This window comes from Sapajus apella, unplaced genomic scaffold (genome assembly GCF_009761245.1).
Source record: "Sapajus apella isolate SASKATOON/1434 unplaced genomic scaffold, GSC_monkey_1.0 scaffold789, whole genome shotgun sequence".
In the NCBI taxonomy this organism is placed as follows: domain Eukaryota; kingdom Metazoa; phylum Chordata; class Mammalia; order Primates; family Cebidae; genus Sapajus; species Sapajus apella.
The window spans coordinates 5614-28225 of NW_022437715.1; the positions used below are offsets into that span (position 1 = coordinate 5614).

The 22612-nt window shown below is 52.3% G+C and overlaps 1 protein-coding gene and 1 long non-coding RNA gene across 2 annotated transcripts; one reads left to right on the forward strand and one right to left on the reverse strand.

The window, feature by feature from the left end:
• Window positions 1-690: 690 nt before the first annotated feature.
• On the reverse strand, window positions 691-6088 carry LOC116546348. The gene is made up of 4 exons (XR_004266681.1): window positions 5875-6088; window positions 2355-2429; window positions 1752-1888; window positions 691-932 (listed from the first exon to the last, which is right to left on the reverse strand). It is a non-coding gene; the product is annotated as an uncharacterized LOC116546348 (long non-coding RNA).
• A 12629-nt stretch (window positions 6089-18717) lies between these two features.
• On the forward strand, window positions 18718-22321 carry LOC116546349 (A disintegrin and metalloproteinase with thrombospondin motifs 7-like). The gene is made up of 6 exons (XM_032272641.1): window positions 18718-18766; window positions 19060-19193; window positions 19348-19462; window positions 19981-20163; window positions 21220-21464; window positions 21733-22321. The coding sequence occupies exons 1-6, from the start codon at window positions 18718-18720 to the stop codon at window positions 22054-22056; spliced, it is 1050 nt and encodes a 349-aa protein (XP_032128532.1). The 3' UTR covers window positions 22057-22321.
• Window positions 22322-22612: the final 291 nt, after the last annotated feature.

A 22612-nucleotide genomic window follows, 5' to 3' on the forward strand; every position in this document is an offset into this window, starting at 1 on the left:
CAAAAGGAAGGGAACATATATTGAGTGTTGACCATATGCAAGGCATTGTTTTAGACACCAAAGCTGTCTTCTCATTTGATCTCTGCAATCGCTGTGTGAAACAGGCACTATTTCTGACTTAAGATTTCCACACCAAGGCTCAGAGCAATCCATAAAACAAATGACAACGTGGGTAGCCCCAGTCATTGTCCCTGTTTTTATTCTCTGTTCAGTATCATAAGCATCTGCACTTAATGAAAAAGAAAAGGCATAAAAAGAATAGTAAAAGAAATAAAAATTTCAACAAAGAATAAAAGGAAAAATAGCCATTCTCCTACCTCTCTCGATGGGCATGGAACTTCACCAGACTGCTAGAGAGCCATCTCTGCTGTAAGTCCTCACTGAGCCAACTCTGTTCATCTACTAGTCCTTCTAGCATCAGCAGCAACTGCGAAAAGAAGAGAGAAGAAGCAATACACAAATGGCGCAGTGAGACATGAAGCCACAGTTAACCCTGAGAAACAAAAAAATGCATTAGCACGTACTATGACTTAAAAAGCCCGCTATGTTGGTACTTAAGCTTTTGATAGTATTGCATAGTTTTCCCAAGAAGCAGGAAAATGCATTAGCACGTGCTATGATTTCAAAAGCCTGCTATGTTAGTACTTAAGTTTTTGATAGTATTGCATAGTTTTCAAATCAATATCATATTATTTTTTTAATCTTTAAAATCCTGTAAGTTGGAATTCAAACACAGGAGCAAAAAGAATAAAAGAGAGAAGCTAGAAGCACAGGAAAGCAGCTAAGGGAAAGGAGTAAGAGGGAAGCGGGACAGGCAAGAGGGAAACACATATAATAGGAATTACCAGTATTCTTCATTCATTCAATACATATTTATTGAGCACTTTCCATGGGAAAGACTCCATTCCAGGTTCTAAGGGAAAGCCTACTATCTAGTGGAGAAAAAGATGTTCATTAATCATAGACGTTTGTCATTATGAGTGTAATAGTGCTATAAAGATAACGAGCTATGATCATGTATAACCAACAGAGATTTGTTGAAGGTAGAGTTGAAAGCCAGAATGGAGTGGGGTGAGTAGTTAGTAAGAGAGATGCTAATGGAGACAGAGAGTACAGGCAAGTGAGTCTTTTGGAAAAGAAAGGTTAAATGGGCTGTAGCTACAAAGAAAGTTGGGGCAAAAGCAGAGGTTTCTTTCTCTTTTTTTTTCAACTGGGAGAAATTTGAACATGGTTAAATGCAGCCAGAGGAGAAAGATTCAGTTGAGAGGGAGGTGACTTACACATGAGTGTGAGGGATAACTATTGGTATGTGTCCAAAAGAACTGCTGCTCTTTACAGAACCACACATGTCAGAAAGAGGCATCTATAGCTGCTAATGACCAAAGTAGGAAACTTCAGAGCAGTTTCCTGATGAAATAACATTTATGAAAAACCAATACCATGGTTTATTTCACAGTAGAAAAACAAGTTTGTGTCGGGTGTAGTGGTATGCACCTGCAGCTTCAGCTACTCAGGTGGCTGAGGCAGGAAGATTCCTTGAGCTCCATGAGTTTGAGGCTGCAGTGAGCCATGATTGTAGCACTGCACTCCAGCTTGGGTGACACAGTGAGACTCTCTCTCTCTATATATATATATGGACACAGAGAGAGAGAGAGAGAGAGAGAGAGAGTGAGAGTGTGTGTGTGTGTGTGTGTGTGTGTGTGTGTGTGTGTGTGTGTGTGAGAGAGTGACTCTATATTCCAATAACTTACCTGTTGTCTTTGGTTTCCTGGTATTTCTTGATCCTGGGATTCTACTGAAGCAACTTTTTCCCAAAGAAGTAATACTTCCTGGGTCAGGCATTCCACAGCTGGCATGTCTTCAGGAAAATCAGTTGTATTTGCAGGTCCTAGAAGTCAAAAAGCAAGTGTAAACATGACAATAGTAATCAAAGTTTTATGCAGTTGACAAACACAGACAAATGTTCTTGAAACAGTCTGCCTATACTTTCAAGTAAGATATTGATAAGCACCGGGCAAGGGAGTCATTGTGTGCAAATACTGTCTGAAGATGCCCTACAGGCAATCTGAGATGTGAACATTTCCAATGGTCTGCAAAAACTTTGGAAGGACCTTCATGAGGTCTTCTTTACTCTGTATTTTCCTGGTCAGAGGCTCCATATCAGCAGCCTGCACCTGCAGCCCTTCCTCCCGCACCTGCAGCTCTTCTTGCACCTGAGGCTCTTCCTTCTGCACCTGCGGCTCTTCCTCCCCCACCTGTGGCTCTTCCTCCCCCACCTGTGGCTCTTCCTCCCCCACCTGCAGCTCTTCCTCCCACACCTGCGGCTCTCCTTGCATCTGCAGCTCGTCTCGCACCTGAAACTCTTCTTCCTGCACCTGCAGCTCTTCTTCTTGCACAGCCGTCATGGACTGTAGAGCAGAAAGTTCCAACTGTGAATAGAGGAAACAATATCTGCCATGTTTACATTTCAAGACAGAGACAAATGCTTTTGCAAATCTTATCAGTATCAGCCAGTAATGCAAGAGAAAACGAGATAAGAACAGAGCTCTACAAGATCAAATAAAAATATCCATGCAGTATAGTAACAAACAAACAATGTTTTATGGGAAGATGTAACAGTTGTTTTTAATGACATCTTCCACCATAACTGGCACCATAAAACACATCAAATTTGTTTAACAAGCTTATTATGATACTGAAAAAGAATGGTGACCATTAGCAGAAGCAATAAGAGATAAAGTTTTTATGTAAGTACTTCAGCTAATAGAGGAAAAAAATGATAGCATTAGGATATCTCCATTTTGCAACCCTTAATGAATTAATGGATTAGGCATCAAACCCCAAAAGCTGCTAACATCACAAGAGATCACCAAACAGTACATGCCTCCAGATGGAAGAACATGCCACCACCTCTGAAGGAATCCTGCCAAGGGCTAGCACTACATGCCCTCAACTTTCAGTGTTCTCAACAGAAAATGATAAATACTTGGTTATGACAAAGTTCATTAAAACTCATCATAGGCTGGGCGCCATGGCTCACGCCTGTAATCCCAACACTTGAGAAGACCAGGTGGGTGAATCATGCGGTCAGGAGTTCGAGACCAGCCTGACCCAAATGGTGAAGCCTCGCCTCTACTAAAAATATAAAGATTAGCCAGGCATGGTGGTGAATGCCAGTAATCCCAGCTACTCAGGAGGCTGAGGCAGGAGAATCACTTGAACCGGGGAGGTGGTGGTTGTCGTCAGTGGAGATCATGCCATTGCACTCTCGCCTGGGTGACAGAGCAAGACTCTGTCTCAAAAAAAAAAAAAAAATCATGATAATATCCACACCTGCTAACGTTTACTATGCCACAGGCTCTCTAACATATGCTTTGTATATAGTTAATTCTTTTAACAAAACCAGTGCTCTGGTTCCTGCCTGCTTTTCCCACTTTAGTATCTGCCATTTTACTCCTCACTCACGACTCTGTAGGTACACTCGACTGTTTCTGTTCTAGGAACACCAGACTTTCTCTTAACTCTAGGCCTTTACAGCTACTACTCCCTTTGCCTGAAATATCTTTCCCAGCGCTGTCTTTCTCTGATCCTCAGGTCCCAGCTTACGTGTCATCTGCTCAGAGAAGCCTTCTTTGGCCACCCTATTTAAGATGACCTCCATCCATGTTACTTTCTATCGTTTCCCTCATATCACTTACTATCATCTATAACTATATCGATCTGTTTATTGTCTGTATCTCCCCAGTGGAAATTAACTACATAGAGCCAGAGATCTTGCTGATTTCATTCACTACCTTATCCCCAGCCCTAGCTCAAGTTGAGAGAAGGTTCCCATACAGCTAATGAATGAAGTAGTGAATCCTCACAACAATCCTATGAGATAACTCCTCTTTGATTTATACATAAAGTGACTTCTACTCTTCAATTTACAGACAAGGTGATTGAGAAAAATTAAGGAACTTGTTCAAAAATCACAGGGCTAGCTCGTAAGTGGTAAATCTAGAATGTGGACTCGGGGAAGCTGACTCAGAGCCACGAGGCTATAATGTCTTCCCAGCAGATGCTGCATATCAATACAGTCTTCATGGTAAGGGCAAGTTATTTTAAATAAACCCTTTAAAGCAAGTTAGCAATAGCTAAATATCACCCCTTCAAAACACCCATTCATAGGCATTAGAATTTCATGATCCTGAAAACAGGACAGAACCAAAAAGTAACATTACTCTGGATTTGGTATATGTGAGAAAAACAGAAGAGCATGTGGAAACTAAAATACCTGCCATGAATAATCAGATAACGGCTAAGGTAGAACCACAGAAAGTAACGGAGACTAGGGGATTTTAAAAACTGGTATTTCTTCAATGCCACACATTCTCATATCCTAAAAACTAACTGAGTCAAAAACATGAATCTGTTTGTAAGCAGAAATATGGTAATAAAATCAAAAGATAAAATATGTTAATTCCATCACAAATACAATCACAGGTTCCGTATTACAGATCTAGCTATGGCAAAAGGTATGAAAAAACCTAAGGAGCTATTTAGACTAGCTAGCTGAAGTTAATTTAGGAAGCCACGACACTGACTGATCTTCTAAAAGAGATGCCAGTGCAACAAACAAGTCTCTAACTCTGCACTGTGGTCCTATTTCCTCAACATCACAGTTGAATATGCAACTAGCTGTGTATATATTTAGGAAACACATATTTCCTGTCTATATTTAATTCTTTTAACAAACCTAGTGATCTGGTTCCTGCCTGCTTTTCCAACTTGAATATCAGCCATTTTACTCCTCACTCGTGACTCTGTAGGTACACCAGACTTTTTCTGTTCTAGGAACAGAAAAAGAAAATATATATAGAAAAGATGGGGGGTGTGAATCTCTAAAGCTGAATGGTGTCTTGTAAAAGAACTGATGAAAAGTCTATGCTCGAGAGAGTTAAAGCATAAGATGGGAAAAATGAATCTTAGGAATTATGTGAAGTCACAAAAGACAGGAGTTTGAATCAAAGCTTTGGCATTTATTAGTTACACGACTATTCTCCACTCTCATTCTATAAGAGAAATCAGTGTTTCAGCTTCTTCATCTATAATAATGGGGCTGATACCATTTACTTCATATAGAGTTTTAAGCATTAGTGCTAATTTAAATACCCAGCACAGTACATTGCATATGAATACTCAACATTGACTATACTCAAGTTTCTCCTTTCATGTTTCTAAAACTAATTTCATGGGTCTAATGTCATAACTCTAAGCAGCAATCACACAGTATTTCTTATTTACACTAGTTATTTACTATTATTATTATTTTTGGAGGCGGAGTTTTGCTCCTTTCCTAGGCTGGAGTCTGATGGCATGATCTCAGCTCACTGCAACTTCTGCCTCCCAGGTTCAAGTGATTCTCCTGCCTCAGCCTCCCGAGTAGCTGGGATTACAAGCACCCGCCACCATAGCCGGCTAATTTTTGTATTTTTAGTAGAGATGGGATTTTGCCTTATTGGCCAGGCTGGTCTCCAACTCCTGACCTCAAGTGATCTGCCCACCTCAGCCTCCCAGTGTCAGGATTACGGGTGTGAGCCACCACACCCGGCCTTTACAGTTAGTTGTTTTAGTCCAATTAGCAATGGGGAGTGAGAGTTGTGTTTTTCCAGCACTTAGTAAGTTTTAATGGTCCCAGTATAAAAACAGGAGCATCTTGTTAAGATAATGTATATAAAAAATAACGTATATATTTCCCTAAAAAGAAAAAGGTCATACCTGGCATTTGGACTCAGGTATTCTACTTGGAGAATTATACACTTTTAAATAGAAACTATTTTGAAAGAAAAAATAATAGGGATTTAAAAATTAAGACTTGACTAGAAAACTCACCTGACTTTCTTTTTTAGCCATGAGTTCAAGTTCCTCTTTGGCATTACTCAGTTCTTTTCCAGCCCTGCCACTGTGTTCAAGTCTCCTAAAATGAAAATAGAGTGCTAGTTTTAATTGCTATGAACATAATGTGATATCAGCTGCCTTCTTTGAGGAATTTACTGAGGACACATTCCAATAATAAGAAAAAAATAAAACATATACACAGGTTGTTCTTTGTTGCATTATTTATAAGAGCTAAATACCACAGTCATCCTGCATTCTATAAAGAAAAGACTGAATAAAGTATAGTATATTCACAAATGAAACTATATACTGACGTAAAAAAGGAATATGGATGATCTTTTATCAACTTATATGGCGTGATTTAGAAATCCTGAGACTATGTTAAGGAAAACAAGCTACATGCTTAAGAATACATCTAAGGTAATAGGTTTTACATTAGGGAATAAGAATATACATATATACATTACATATACACAGATGATTCATTTGTCGATTTTTGCAAAAAGATACACAGGAAGAATAACCAAGAAATGAAACTGATTACCTTCAGGAGATGAGTGGAAACAGGAGAGAGGGGATAGGGAAAGAGATGGGACATCTGAGTATATCATTTTATATACTGGAGTTTTGAACTGTGTTAACGTTTAATTCCTAATATGTAAGTCAGCTTGTCAATTAATGGGACATAAAAAACCTAAAATTGAATCCTAATATCAACAAATGAATCTATATAGTAAATAGATAATAAAACCACCCAGAAAATAAAACAAATTAATCCAAATAATTTTTGAACTCACTAACTGAACACTGTCAGTGCAAAATACCCTAAGGATAAAAAGAATCACAAAACTACTTTAAGGATAAAAAGAATTACAAAAAAAGGTAAACATTACAGAATACATTCACTGTTGATAGTGGTATTTATGTAGTAATTCTGAAACTACTTTTGCATAGTATACTATTCTGCAAATGTGTAAATATTTTGAAATATAGTGATGTTGTAAGTAATCAGGGCTCTCAAGGAGATACGAATATGAAATGAAGGAAAAAAGAACCTATACTGTTAAGTCAGAATTACAGAAGTCAGTATTAAATCTTCATATGTATACAAATATATACATATATGCTTAAAAATATTCACTGCTAGCTCTGTTCACTTAAAAGGACCTAGAAGCAAAAGGTATTAATGTGGCAATGAAGACATCTTGTGCCCAGATCACAGTTTGTCAATGCCATTACCCACCGAAAGGAACCAGGGAGCTCTTTAGGATAATGGCTGATTCTGGGACTGAGGCAGGTAAAGTAAAAGGTAATCACAGAACATCTTACTGTGCCAGAAACTATGAAAGGACAAAAAACAAAGAAACCAAAAAAACTGATGGGGATATGGCAAAGGGTCAGAGAAACTGCTCGATCAGGTTCCCACTGACTGAATCTGGGTAAATTTGAGGAGTAAAGGAAATAATGACGGAAATCAATAATATAATGATTTTTGAAAATCCATATTGATAAAAACAAATGGAGCACAGAGATAAGGAAAGGACAGCTCTTCTTTATAAAATAATATCCATCAAGAAATAAAGAAGAAATTTTACAAAGAGAAAATCGTAATTTTTTTTTTGAGACTGAGTCTCATTCTGTCGCCAGGTTGGTGTGCAGTGGGGCAACCTTTCTGCCTCCCAGATTCAAGCGGTTCTCCTGCCTCAGCCTCCTGCATAGCTGGGATTACAGGCATGTACCACCAAGCCTGACTAATTTTTGTATTTTTAGCAGAGAGGTAGCTTCATCATATTGCCCGGTCTGGCCTCGAACTCCTGAGCTCAAGTGATCCACTCTCCTGGGCCTTCCAAAGTGCTGGGATTAAAGGCATGAGCCACCGTGCCCTGCCCTGAAAAATCACTATTTTTAAGCTACCAATGTAAGAGTTGGTTCATGCAAGGCTCAAATGATACTACAGCCACTGAGTGAATGATTGCTGGAAAACAGAACTGTCAACATCTCAACTTCAGCCAGCAGATGACTTACATATAAAAAGGAAAATGAACCTTTTGCAATGGAGAGATTTGGCAGCTACAACCTTAACCAATTGACTAAATTTCATATCACCAAGGATCATACAAACTGATTATCATGCACTGATGTGATGCACTAAGAAAGATGTCATCCAGGCTCACACCTGTAATTCCAGCACTTTGGGAGGCTGAGGAAGGTGGATCACTTCAGGCTAGGAGCTCTAGACCAGCCTGGCCAACACAGTGAAACCCCATCTCTAAAAATACAAAACAAAACAAAACAAACAAACTAGCTAAGCAAGTTCTAGCTCCACTTTGGGAGGCTGAGGTGAGAAGATCGCTTGAACCCGGGAAGCAGAGGCTGCAGTGAGCTGAGATGGCACCACTGCAATCCAGCCTGGGCAATGACAGATTGTGTCTCAAAAAAAAAAAAAAAAAAAAAAGAGAGCAAAAAAAAAACGGGGTAGGGTAGGGGGGGGTAGGGTGGGGAGAGGAGGGGAGGAGAGGGGAAATTCATCCATATCGTATTCCTGCCAAAAATGTTTAACTGGAATCTAACCACGAGAAAAGAATCATGGCTAAACTGAGGAATATTCGCAGTCCTAAATTCTTCAAAAGCCAGTCTCGCTAAAAAGAAATAAAAGCTAGGCCGCGCGTGGTGGCTCACGTCTGTAATCCCAGCACTTTGGGAGGCCGAGGTGGGGAGATCACGAGGTCAAGAGATCGAGACCATCCTGGCCATGATGAAACCCCCTCTACTAAAAATACAAAAATTAGCCGGGTGTGGTGGGACGCGCCAGTAGTCCCACCTACTCCAGAGGCTGAAGCGGAAGAATCGCTTGAACCCAGGAGGCGGAGGTTGCAGTGAGCCGAGATTGCGCCACTGCACTCCAGCCTGGTGACAGAGCAAGACTCCATCTCAAAAAAAAAAAAAAAAAAAAAAAGTAAAAGCTAAACAATTGTTCTAGATTAGAGACTAAGAGATATGACAACTAAGCACAATGCATAAGCCCTGGGTTGGGGGGAATCAAACTAGCTATACAGAACATCATTGGGACAACAGGAACTCTGAATGTGGACTGCGTATTAGATACTAAGCCTATATCAAGGTTAAATTTTCTGAGTATGATAATTATATTGTAGCTATGTAGAAGAATGGTCTTGTTCTTAGGAAATACTGACGTACGCAGCATAAAGTGTCATGATTTCTGTAAGAAATTCTCCAACGGTTCAGAAAATACATTACATCCACATATATGTGTGTGTACATACAAAGAAATAAGGCAAATGTGGCAGAATGTTGACAACTGGTCTGAATAAAAACGTATATGAGTCTTCACTATACTATTCTTGCCCCTTTTCTGTAGGTTTGAAATTTCCAAAATACAAAATTTAGAGAAAAGTACACTTTTTAAAAAAGGCAAATAAAGAATAAATGAAACAAATCCAACATTATTTTACTCTTTGATTAGTATAAAGTTTTCAAACTAGAGAATGACTACTCGTAAGACTTTTTTAAACCATCCCGACTGGGGCTAGGCTTGGCAAATAACTGAATGTACACGCCTACCCTTCCTGACAGTTTCGTGTAGGTGATGCCGAGTTACCGCGAGTGGCCCCAGACTTGACAGATACCCGGGGAAAGCTGTCAGCGCACGGCCCTGCTGTGCAGGACTGGAACCACTACCTCCCGCATTTCTGAATCCCTGCAAAACTATCTGAAAAGAAGAACAAGAACAGACTTTCTCTGGGCCAAATTGTGACCCCAAAGCAACAACCTCAACTCAACATGAGGTAAGGACAGTTCTTCAGCCTCTCAGACGAATTCCTAACTTATTTTTTCCACTAAAGTAGGAAGAGAAGAGAATCTTAGCCAAGCCTATTACCTGCGGTCAGCGGGTTGGCGGCGACCCAGGCGCTGACAGCATCAGCGGCGTCCGCGGCGCGGTCGGCGTCAGCGGCGTCCAGAGGGTCTGCGGCGTCCACGCCGAGCTCGGCGCGTCAGCGACGTCCCATGCGCTAACGGCGTCGGCGGCCTGACGGCAGCGTCCCCGTCCCAGGCGCTGATGTCATCGGCGGCGGGGTCCGCGCGTCAGGAGCGTCAGCTGCGAGGTAGTCTCCTCGGGGGCATCCGCGGCAGGGTCAGCGGTTCGGCGGCATCCCAGGGGCGTCGGGGCCTAATGGGCGCCCACGGCGTCCCAGGCACTGACGGCGTCTGCGGGGTCTGCCGCGGACGGCGTCTGAGGCAAGGTCGGCGCCTTGGGGGCGTCCGTGGCGCAGTCGGCACATCGGCGGCGTAGGAGGCGCGTCAACGGGGTCTCATGCGCTAAGGGCGTCGGCGGCGTCTACTGTGCGCAGGGGGCGTCTGCGGCGTCCGAGGCACTTCTGCGGCTTCGCAAGTGAGGATGACGTCGGCGGCGCGGTCGGCGCGTCGGATTTTGTCGGCGGCACGGTAAGCTGGTCGGGGGCATCGACGGCGTGGTCAGCGGTTCGGCGGCGTCCCAAGCGCTGACAGCGTCAGTGGCGTCGGCAGCGCGGTCAGAGCGTCGTGGGCGTCCGCGGAGTCTGCGGCACGACGGCGGCGCCAGAGGCGCCATCCGTGCGTCGGGGCCATCCGCGCCGCGGTCTGCGTCGGGGGCGTCTGCGGCACAGTTGGCCCGTCTGCGGCGTCCGAGGCGTGACGGCGGTGTCCCAGGCGCGGATGGCATCAGCAGCGCGGTCGGCGCATCGGAAATGTTGGCGGTGGCCGCGGTGCGGTCAGTGGGTTGGCGGTGCCCCAGGCGCTGACAGCATCAGTGGCGATGGTGGCGAGGTAGGCGCGTTGGGGACGTTAGCGGCGTGGTCCGCACATCAGGGGGTGTTCGCGGCGCAGTCAGCGTAGGCTGAGTCCAGAGGATCTGTGGCGTCCGCGCCGAGGTTGGCGCTTTAGTGACGTCAGCGGCGCGGCGACGGTGGCGTCCGCGGGGTCTGCGGCGTGACGGCGGCGTCGGAGGTACTTTGACGGCGTCTGCGGATAGCATGGGCGGCGCCTGGGAGTGTCGGCGCGGTAGGCTGGTCGGGGGCATCCACTGCGCGGTCAGCGGTTCGGCGGCGTCCCAGACGCTGACCGCGTTAGTGGCGTCAGCGGCGCAGTTGGCGCGTGTCAGCGGCTGACGGCGTTCGCGGCACATTGGGGACATCCGCGGCATCTGCGGCGCGACGGCGGATTCCGAGGCGCCTCGGCGGCGTCCCTGGCGCGGATGGCTTTGGCAGCGCAGTCGGAATGTCGGTGGCGCGGTAGGCGGGTCCGCGGCGTCCCAGGCGCTGAGTGTCAGTGCCTTCGGCGGCGCGGTACGCGCGTCGGGGGCGTAGTCGGCGTCCAGAGGGTCGTCGGCGTCCAGAGGGTCTGCGGCGTCCGCGCGTCGGGGGCGTAGGCGGCGAGATCGGCGCGTCAGGGGCATCCGCTGTGCGACGGGGGCGTCCCATGCGGTAACGGCGTCGGCGGCATCTGCGGCATGCCAGGAACGTCTGCGACATGGTCGGCGGCGTCCGTGGGGTCTGTAGCGCGACGGTGGCGCCCGAGGCGCGGTCGGCGCGTCGGCGGGAACTGGGCGTCAGCGTCGCGGTAGGCGCCGGCCTCGCATCCTTGGGTCGGGCTGGTGCGTCCGCGGCGCGCTGAGTTAAGGTTTACCGGGACGTCCACACAGCGTTTCCGAGGTGAGTGCCGAGGCGGGGCGGCGGCCGGGATCTGCACTGAAAGTTTAAGGTTTAGCAGGAAGTCAAGGTTCAGGGGCAAGTCCACCCAGCCTTTCCGAGGTGAGGGCGCCGCGCCAAGCTGGGCGAGCGGTGAGTCCGGGACCCGCGGCACACAGCTGGGTCGATGTGCGCGCCGGGGGCCTCCACAACTTTCGCTGTGCCAGCGGGGCGGGCGCGCCGGGCCACCCGAGCGCTTAAGTTCCCTGCGTTGGATTCCTCGCTGGCCGCAGCCCTGCTCTCGTGGGCTCTGGGGAAGAAACTCGCGGGCTGGTCTTCCTGTGGCATCCCGGCAGGTGGAGGGATGGAGCAGCTTCAGGGGCACATCCTAGATCTTGTGAAAGAGATTGACCCTTTGCCTCACCTTCAGAGCATTCTTTTCTCCCAGTGTTTTCTCCTGTTGAGCAAAGTTAAAGTAGATAAATTCTTTCATCTGGTTCCCCACCTCCTTTTTTTTTTTTTTTTAAGATGGGGTTTCACCACGATGGCCACGCTGGTCTTGAACTCCTGACCTCAGGTGATCCACCCACCTCGGCCTTTCAAAGTGCTAGGATTGCAGGCGGGAGCCACCGCGCACCACCCTGTTTCCGCCTCCGCCCCCCCTTTTTTTTTTCTTTTTGAGACGGAGTCTTGCTCTGTCTCCAGACTGGAGACTGGAGTGCGGTGGCACAGTCTCGACTCACATTGCACCTCCTGGGTTCAAGCGATTCTTCTGCCTCAGCCTCCCAAGTAGCTGGGCTGGGATTACAGGTGCCCAACACCACGCCCAGCTAATTTTTTTGTATTTTTAGTGGAGATGTGGTTTCGCATGTTGCCCAGGCTGGTCTCAAACTCTTGACCTCATGATCCTCCCACTTTGGCCTCCCAAAGTGCTGGTATTACAGGTGTGAGCCACTGCGCCCAGCCCATTGTTGCTTTTGATACGTGAACAATTAAATATTGTTTTTGTGTGTTCTCTATACCCCACGAAGTGTAACACATTTTTCCCTTTCTTCTTTTTAGAGATAGAGGGCTCACTCTGTCTCCTATGCTAGAGTGTAGTGGTGAGATCATAGCTCACTGAATCCTTGAGCTCCTGGGCTAAAGGTAGTTTCCCACTTCAGCCTTTTGGGTAGCTGGAACTATAGGCTTTACAGGTGCATGCCACCATGCTCAGCTTGGCACATCTTTCTTTGGCTCACGTCACATTGGACCCCCCATCCAACGACTCCATGACCAGATCCTGGAGGCGGGAGTACAGGGGAGTGGACCCCCAGGTCTCGTCTGTTGGTAGTGGGCAGCGCTTTGCTGTCGCCAGGTTACAGTGAGGCTTCTGACCCGAGTCACATACTGTCTGCTCCGACCTCTTATGGGACTGCCCAGACCCGCTATAATTAGCCTGAGGAGGGGTGTGGAGGGGAAGGGCTGACTGGCTTGGGGATCTGGGTGTGTCGGCCGCGCAGAGGACCTGGCAGTGAGCCTGTCAGAAGAAGGAAGGTCTGGCTGCCGGCCGCCTGTGTGATTTTTCCCAAGAAGACACTGCTATTTATACTTCTGTAGCTTGGGATCGGCCTCTTGTAGATGAGGACGTGAAGGCCCAAGACCGCAAGCATCTACAGCCAGTCAAAAAGTAAAAACGTGGGTTTCTGACTCCCAAGACAGTACCTGGCCTGATTCCTGCCCTGGATTTGGTAAGGGTCGTCTCGTGCTCCTGACTTCTGCCGGACTGTTGGTGCTGGGGTGAGGAGCATTGGATCCCTCAGCCACCGGGTCAGAAGACCCCTTAGCTAGGATGGGTGAGCCCCCACCTATGTCCTCGAACCGTGGAATGCTAGAGGAAGGAAGGAGCCTAGGGCCAGTTGACCCCATCACTGTCTGCTGACACTCTGCCCTGGGTGCAGGCCCAGGGAGGCTCAGGGAGCCCCAAGCTGCCGGAGCACTTGGGACACTCCTTTCTCCCTGCCAGGCCTCGGCTGCCACGGTTTTAAACTTGTATTTGGGGTGAAGTATTTGAGGCCGGGCTCACGGTTGAATGGGAGGAGCCCTGCCCTGGGGGCAGCCCAGTGAGCAGACACAGCCTGGTGCAGGCAGCCTGGACTTGGCTTGAGATCCTGGCCATCACGTTCCTCTTGTGTGTATCCCAGGGCAAGTGACGGATGAGTCCTGAGTGTGTGAGGGGACATGATGGTACAGTCCGCCTGGAATGTTGTGAGGAGCAAATGAGAGGGTGTGCACCCGGTGCCCGGGACCAGCCTGGCATGTTGCCATCTTGGGGTTGTGAGGAGCGAATGAGAGGGTGTGCACCTGGTGCCCGGGAGCAGCCTGGCACGTGACCACCTAGGGGTTGTGAGGAGCGAATGAGAGGGTGTGCACCCGGTGCGCGGGGCAGCCTGGCACGTGGCCATCTCGGGGTTGTGAGGAGCGAATGAGAGGGTGTGCCCCTGGTGCCTGGGACCAGCCTGGCACGGGGTTGTGAGGAGTGAATAAGAGGGTGTGCACCCGGTGCCCAGGACCAGCCTGGCACGTTGTCATCTTGGGCACTAGGACTGCATGCAGCAGCTGCTCCTTTGCCCACTCCCAATGTTAGAGGGATCTGTTTCCAGCCAGCAGGGCAGTCTGGGTGACTCCAGGAGGATTCCAGGGTCCTCAGTAGGAGTTTGGTCACCTTGGCTTTCTTCTCCGCAGCTCTGGGCACAGCCAGGGGCCTGTCACTGGCCAGGGGACTTAGGAGACCACACAGACCGCCCACCCAGCCTGGATCTCCCAGCTGCCAGGCCCCCTGCTCTGAAATCTGGGCTTTGGGGGCCTACGGTCTGAGCCAGCCTCGCTCCACACTTGCCTTCGGCGGTACTGGCTGTTCCTGACTCTTTCATGTTCTTCCAGCCTCTCCACATCTGTAGTGTTTCCTTCTCCTCTCCCTGCTGGACTCTGGGATTTATCACCTCTGCTTTCTTCCGTGTGCAATCCCTGCCTGGCCCACCCAAGACTGTGGCTCATCCTGGCCCTCAGGCCTGGCACCACCTGCCCTGAGACCTCCCAGACAGGATACTGGAGGGTTTGTGCTTCCCCATCGCCCCTGCCTGGCTAGAGGCCCCAGGTCCCGTGGGTCCTGCCTCCCTCTGTTGCTTCTGCCCAAGTCGTGGCTGCGGGGGTCATCTCAGCCCTGATTGTCCATGTGGTTCAATTCTCCCCAGAACTGCTGCCCCTAGAAGGCCCCCCCAAACTTTCCTCCAGTTTCTCCAGGACAGCAGGGAGTCGAGAGGTGGGCCGGTCAGTATGCCAGGGCACTCCTGCTGCTAAGCTGTAGTGGTGCCAGCCTAAGGTCCAGCAGGTGCAGCAGGATGGACACTGGGCCCAGACACAATAGCCATGCCTGAGGGCCACGCAGAGTGAGGTAGGGGCAGAAGCAAGTGTCAGCTGGGCCTGGGCCGCCCTCCCCAGGGCCCCCCGCCTGCATGCCCCCACCTCGTGGTGTTGTGTCTAGGCGGGCAGCCTCGTCTTCACCACATCGCGGCAGCAGGAGTGTCTGGTGGGTACAGATTGTGCCTGCTCTTGTCTGCCCGGTTCCCCGCCACTGCTGCCAGGGAATGCGGCTGGAGGAAGGCAAGAGTAGATAGGGTGTGACGGAGGCTGAGGCCACTCCTGCAGGGGGACAGGCACGGCTGCCTGGGCTCTCTCCCAAGGGAGGGCTGCTTTCCAGACCTCGTCCTTCCATAGGTGACCCGAGGTCTCTGCCTGGGTGGGGCCATCGGAGGCTCTGTTGTGTCAACTGTGATGTGATGTTCTCCAGATCCTTGTCGGGCCTGGCTCCAGGGTCTGCGCTCAGGGATGCAGGCTGCAGGGTTGGAGAGCAGGGCCACAAGAGGGCTTGGTGATCCAGGAGGCTTCAGAGGGAAGGACCCTGGCGCTGCATCTGGAGGGGAGGCTGCAGCAGTAGGGCAAGAGGAGTGGGGTGGAGGCAGCAGCGTGTGCAGAGGCCGGGCACTGGGGCTGGGGTTGTTGAGCTGGTGTGCCCAGGAGGTGAGATGAGCGTGGGCGGGAGGGCCTCTGCTGCTGGCTGCAGGGTGGCTGAGTCAAGTAGGGGGCTGGAGTTCTACGACATTGGTGGGGCTCTGTGCCATTCCCTCCTCCCCTCCCAGCCCAGCCGAGGCCTCTCCGATGGGTCTCACAGGCTGCCCCACTCTCCTTGCTCCCATCCCATCTCTAGCCGCAGGTGGGGCCTGTGCCTGGATGATTCTCCTGCCAAGGACATCATCGACTTCCCCTCAGTGCCACCCAGCGTCCTCTATGATGTGAGCCACCAGTGCCGCCTCCAGTACGGGGCCTACTCTGCCTTCTGCGACAACACGGATGTGAGTGGGCTGGGGTGGGTACCAGGGTGTGGGGACCCAGCAGGAGGGCTCAGGGGGCAGCCCTCACCAGCCAGTGGGTGCCAGCCTGGGAGGAACCTCGCTTGGCCTGGGCTGTGCCCCCAAATGATACTGTGACACGTCAGAGGCCTGTGGGAGAGGCCAAGGATGGACAGCCACAGACCCGGCTCTGAATTCTGGGTCAATCACGGATCCACTGTGACAAGTCCCTTAGCCTCCCTGGGGCTGGCTTTTAAGAGGGAAAAGGCCCAGGCGTGGTGGCTCATGCCTGTAATCCCAGCACTTTGGGAGGCTGAGGCAGGTGGATCACGAGGTCAAGAGATCAAGACCATCCTGGCCAACATGGCGAAACCCTGTCTCTACTAAAAATACAAAAAATTAGCTGGACATGGTGGCACATGCCTGTAGTCCCAGCTACTTGGGAGGCTGAGACAGGAGAATGGCTTGAACCCAGGAGGCGGAGATTGCAGTGAGCCGAGAATGCGCTATTGCATTCCAGCCTGGGCAACAAGAACGAAACTCTGTCTCAAATAAAAAAAAAGAGGGGGGGTGGAAAGGAATTCGTGTGGGGAGGGTCTGTTTATCCTGGAGAAGACTGCCTGGAGTGATCTTCTAACGGGGGTGTTTCCAGAGGCGGGTCTGGGCTGGAAGAGGGGTGGGCAGCTGGGGAGTGGTGTGAGCAGCACAGCCCCGGGCCCCCTACACCACCACAGGGTCTGGAGAGGAAGGTGGGAGCAGACACAGAAGGGACCTCTGGGGGTCTGTGGACCCCTGCCATGTAGAAGGGTGTCCAGGGGGCCCTTGGGGACAGGGTGGGGGCAGGGCAGCTGGTGGCACGGAGGTGGGATGGGGTGAGGGTGTGGCTTGTGCCCCCTCCTTGCAGAATGTCTGCCGCACACTTTGGTGCTCTGTCGGGACCACCTGTCACTCCAAGCTGGATGCAGCCGTGGACGGCACCTGGTGTGGGGAGAACAAGGTAGGAGGTGCCCAGTCCCAGCAGTGGGAGGGAGAGGCCAGACCTCCTGCTGTGTCCGGGCCTGGGCGTCAGTCCCAGCTCACAGTTTTGCTGTGCTCCTAGCAGACCCCCACTCTCTGCAGCCCAAGCCCCCGTCTACAAAGTGGAGGCATTGGGCACAGGGCTTGATTCCATGATTCCCTGGGTGTCTTCAGCTGAGTTGGCATGTGGGCTGTTTTACTCCCTGCTCAGCTCCGCCCTGCGGCCTGGGCCACATGTGATGGTGATGATTGGGAGGGGCCTCTCTCACCTTCCATCCTTCCTCTCTGTGCTTTCCGTGGCCTTCTCACCCACCTTGTTCTCACTAGGGTGAGGATGACTGATAGGCTTGGGGGTGGGGGTGGCTCTACTTCCATCTGTCTCAGTAGTGGTGTCTCAATGGGGAGTGGGTACCCGTGGGCTTCCGGCCTGAGGCCGTGGACGGTGGCTGGTCTAGCTGGAGCATCTGGTCCATCTGCTCGTGGAGCTGTGGCATGGGCGTGCAGAGCGCTGAGCGGCAGTGCACGCAGCCTGCTTGAGTGTAGGGCCCAGGGTGCCCTGGGCAATGGGACAGAGGGACCCAAGCAGTCAGCCGATTGCAGGGGCTTGATTCTGTCCCAGCCTCTGGCTCTTAGAAGTGTCCTCATAACGGTCAGTCCGAGTGTCCAGGCCACCTTGAGTCACTTTCAAGGAGGGTTCTGGGGCTGACAGGTCCCCATTGCTGACCCCTTTGCAGAGAGGGGGACACTGAGGCCTAGAGACTAGAGAGACTCATCAGAGGCCACATGGCAAAGCAGCTGCCGGCTAGAGGGAGGACGGAGAGGGCAATGGGGAAGAGCATGGGCCCTGGACCTTAGATGGCTCAGGGTTTGAATCCCCTCTTCACCCCTTCTCTGGGCCTCCGTTTCCCCGTTTAAACAGGGGGATGTGAGAATGTGGTGAGGCGCAGAGCCCAGCAGTACCGTAGACCGAGGCACTGCCCAGCTGATTTCTTCTTCACAAGGCCACCCAGGGAAGGCATGGGGTTCACAGCCAGCCCCACCAAGGGCCCTGTGACCTCCCTGCCTCCAGACCTCCAGGTCTGAACCGGGTTGGGTCCAGCTACCCTGGCCTAGATGGGGAGGGTTTCAGGAGCTGTGACTTGGCAGACCTCTCAGCTGGCTGGGGCCCTGGGGGCTTTTTTTTACACCCGGGCTGGGGGAACTGCCACCAGGAGGGAGGCTGAGGACTCAAGGGTTCATTAGGACGCTGGTGTCGTGGGCTGGGGACTCGGAGCAGTCCCCCCAGTCAGTGCCAGTCATGCCTGCAGCTTGTCACAGCTTCTCAACAGCCCTCTGCAGAGTCAGCCTCAACCCCATTTTACAGATGAGGAAACTGAGGCCCAGGGGTTGGCCAGAGACTTGCCCACAGTCACACAGTAGGTTGGGGAGAGAGCTCAGGCTTCCTGCTGCCACTGCCCCGAAGGTCCTTACAAACAGGGAGGGTGTGTCTGGGTCAGAGCAGGGGCAGCCCATGGAAGGAGAGCATGTGCACAGAGCTGGGTGGCAGGGATCTTGGGGTGCGGGTACAGGAGGCAGCCCCTCACTCCGGGCTGTGGCCACGTAGTAGCACTCACCGGGCCCTCCCTGCATCTCCCCACAGGCCCAAATACAAGGGCAAGTACTGCGTGGGCAAGCGGAAGCGTTTCTGCCTCTGCAACCTACAAGCCTGCCCCTCCTTCCGCCATGTCTAGTGCAGCCAATTTGACGCTATGCTCTACAAGGGCAAGCTGCACACATGGGTGCCTGTGGTCAATGATGGTGGGTGCTGCCTCCCATGGGGACACTGAGGCTCAGAGGGCTGGGGCTGTGTGCGCCCAAGGCTACCCTGTGATGCAGCAGGAGGCTCAGTCTCCACCCCAAGCCTGGGCCGCCCCCTCTGTGCCCTGGGGCTGCTGCTCCTCCCAGCTCCCCAGTCTGCAGCCTTGCAGATAGCTACCAGCCCAGCCAGAGCCTCCAGCCTGCCATGGATGTGTGTTGTGGAGGGGTCTTCCTGGTGGCCTCCGTAACTCCTGCCCCGGCTGTCACTGATGGCTCTTCTACTTGGCCCCCAGTGAACACCTGTGAGCTGCACTGCCGGCCCTCAAATGAGTATTTTGCCAAGAAGCTGTGGGACGCTGTGGTTGATGGCACCCCCTGCTACCAGGGCAGGGTCAGCCAGGACCTCTGCATCAGTGGCATCTGCAAGGTGTGCCTGGTCGGGAAGAGGCTCTCCCAGCACCACCCGCCCCCAGCCCCACTGGCAGGCCCCAGGTTGTCCCCTGGGTCCCTCCTGGTCCTCTGGCCACCCTCCCCATGCTCTGCCATTGGGCTTCCCAGACCCCACCCTCTATACCACTAAGGCAAAGCCCATACCAGGCCTCCTGGCACTGGAGACCCCTGCCAGTCAGGGCTCGCTGCCCCTCGTCTCCTTGGATACTGTGCCAGCACTGCCCCAGCCGGGACACCGGAACCCAGGCAGGGGCTTGATCTCTTGCCAGCTGGCTGACCCCAGGCAGTGGTTTCCTCCCTGATAGAAGGGGTCAAATGAGGTGGCACAGGTGACATGAAGGGCTCTAGCCCCGAAGGCGTCTCGTCTTTGCCCATCTCCCCAGCCACCTACCTGCCCCTGCTTCTAGCCCCCTAAGCCATTGGGGTGTCCGACCTGGGCTCAGAGGGGGACCAGCAGGGAGGGGCCCACCCCCAGCACCTCTGATGTTCAGATTCCCTGCACGTGCTGGTCAGGAGCCCATGGTGAATCAGGTCCCTGCCTGCCCGCAGCCTTTGCAGAACTCTCTTCTCTTGTCACATGTGATGCTCGAGACATACCTTTAAGGGAGGGGCGGGTCTCCCCCTCTCACATCTGAGGACACTGAGGTTCAGGGACGTAGAGAAGTTCACCTGGGTCAGAGGCACAGCTGGGGTGGGGCAGGGCCAGAGAGAGGCATCCCGACCCCCACTCCAGCTGTCTCCTCCTGACCCTGGCTGGCCCCCAGGGCTAGGGCCACAGAGGGCTGACTGCCAGTACCACGGGCCTCCCCTCCCTTGTGTGTTGCACAATGTGGGCTGTGACTTCGAGATTAACTCCGGTGCCATGGAGGACCGCTGTGGCGTGTGCCACAGCAATGGCTCCACCTGCCACACCGTGAGCGAGACCTTCGTGGAGGCCGAGGGCCTGGGTATGGGGTGGGACCACTGTGGGGGACAGGTTTGCTCTTTACCTGGTGGCCACTTCCCCATCTGCCCCGGGTCCCCCCATTGGCCTAGTGGTCCCCACCCAGCCATAGATGGCTAAGCAGGGAAGCCTTGCTGTGGTGGAATTCATGTAGGAGTCAGGGGCCCCTAACCCAAGTGCAGAGACCAGTCCCCGTGGGGAGACCTCTTGTCCCAGAGACCCCAGGCAGGTCCAGCTCAGCTTGTGTGCAGCCCCTGGGCCTCTAGGAGGATGGTGGTCTTCTCCTCCTCCGAAGCTTCTGTGATCCTCAGTTCCACGCCCTCACCTTGGGTCTGCTTTGCACACGTTGTTCAAGTGCTGACTGTGCTAGGTCATGGGGACATGCAGGTGAATCGTTCAGTCCCTCAGGGGATAGAATCTTCTGTGTGGCCAATGCAGTGCAGGTAGGCCCGGAGGACTTTGGGTGCACCGAGGAAGACACTCCTGGCCTGGGGAAGTCAGGGAAGGTTTCCTGAGGAAAACCCCGTTGTCCTCAGATCCCAGCAGGATGCTCATTCATGTTGCTATCTCTGCCTGCCTCACTTTCCTCATCTGTGAAATGGGGACAACAATGGTACCTACATCCTAGGGTTGTTATTCATTTTACACGTGAGCAGTGCCCGGTGCGTGATGGGTGTTACAGAAGCAGGTAAATAAAAGAAGCCATGTGGGCTGAGGAGGGTGACCCGGGAGAAAGGCCTGAGCACGCTGGCATTTTAGAAAGAGAATGCCAGCTGGCCCTGAGTGTTGGGTAGACCCAGCCTTGTGATGAGACCAGTTTAGGTCCCCAAGAGAGGGGTGATGGGGTATGGACACGGGGTCAGGATTTGGGGTGCCTCTGTGAGGTTTTGGTGACCTATGACATATCTGAGCAATTGGGAGAGCTTAGACTTTTAAGGTAACGGTGGAACCTTTGGCATCACCAGGCGCGTTGCAAGTGGGGAGAGAGGTGAGGGCAGCGGGTGGGGATAGGCAACCCTGTCACCCCAAGCACAACCTGTACACAATCTGTGGCCGGCAGGGTATGTGGACGTGGGTCTGATCCCAGCTGGCGCACGTGAGAGCCGCATCCAGGAGGTGGCGGAGGCTGCTAACTTCCTGGCACTGCAGAGCGAGGACCCAAAGAAGTACTTCCTCAACGGCGGCTGGACCATCCAGTGGTACAGGGACTACCAGGTGGCAGGGACCACCTTCGCATACGCATGCAGGGGCAACTGGGAGAACCTCGCGTCCCCGGGTCCCACCAACGAGCCTGTCTGGATTCAGGTGCCTGCTTCCCAAGGCCCAGGAGAGGGGAGCAGAGGTGGAGACCCCAGGCCCATGGCAGGGTCTCATCCTGGAGGAGTGAGCCCTGGGGCAGTCACAGAGCCTGGCTCTCAACCAGGCCCACCTGCTGCAACCTCTGCCTCAGTTTCTCCATCTTTAAAATGGCCCCGTGATGTAGCTGCAGTTCAGAGGTGGCTGGGGTCAGCTCCTCTAGGGCTGGGTGGATGGAGAGGATGCCTCATGCTCACGGGGCCGTCTGCTCGCCCAGTTGCTGTTCCAGGACAGCAACCCCGGGGTGCGCTATGAGTACACCGTCCACAGGGAGGCAGATGGCCATGGCGAGATCCCGCCACCCGAGTTCTGGCACTACGGACCCTGGACCAAGTGCACGGTCACCTGCGGCACAGGTGAGAAGAGGGACAGGCACAGCCCTTCCAGCAGGGGCTTTGGCTCTGGACAGGGACGCTGGCTTCAGCCTCCAGCTCACTGCTGGGCCACCACGGGTCTTGAGGTTTGCTTCTCTGAGCTTCAGCTCCCCATCTGTGAAATGAGGCTGGTAATTGCCCCATGTCCCATGCCCACTGTGTGGTAAATAGATGAGGCAGGTGGAGACAGCTTGCGGCAAGTGCTCAGCGTGCCCCAGCCCTTGGCGTTCTCCATCCAGGGGCACAGGTCCCTCTCAATTTTGTCCTGGCTCAGCTCCGGCAGGTCTCGTGCCTGCATTTCTGCTGTGTCCTGGAGACGACCTTCCCACCCTCACAGAGCTTTAGCTGTGGGCTTGAAGGGGCACTGCTCCCCTTCTCCAGCCCCTCCAGTGGTCCAGACCCTGGGGCTCCCTGATGGCCATCCCATGAGGGGCTTCCCAGACAGGAGGGGGAACAGGGGAAGGGGGCAGTGAGGAGAGGGAGGCCAGGGCACAGCCAGGTTTCCCACCCCACTCTGAGGCCAGCCTAGTGGCCCCTCACCACGCCGACTTATTTCTTTAAATTATATAAAAAGTATGATGTTTTCATTAACTCCGACTCTTCCTCCCCATATTTCCCTTCGTGCCCCGCATGCCCCTTGGTCTCCCTGCCTTTCAGAATCTCCCAACTCAGGTCTCCTACCCTGGCCCTTGGTCTTCCCCCCCATGCCCCTCAGTTTCTCCC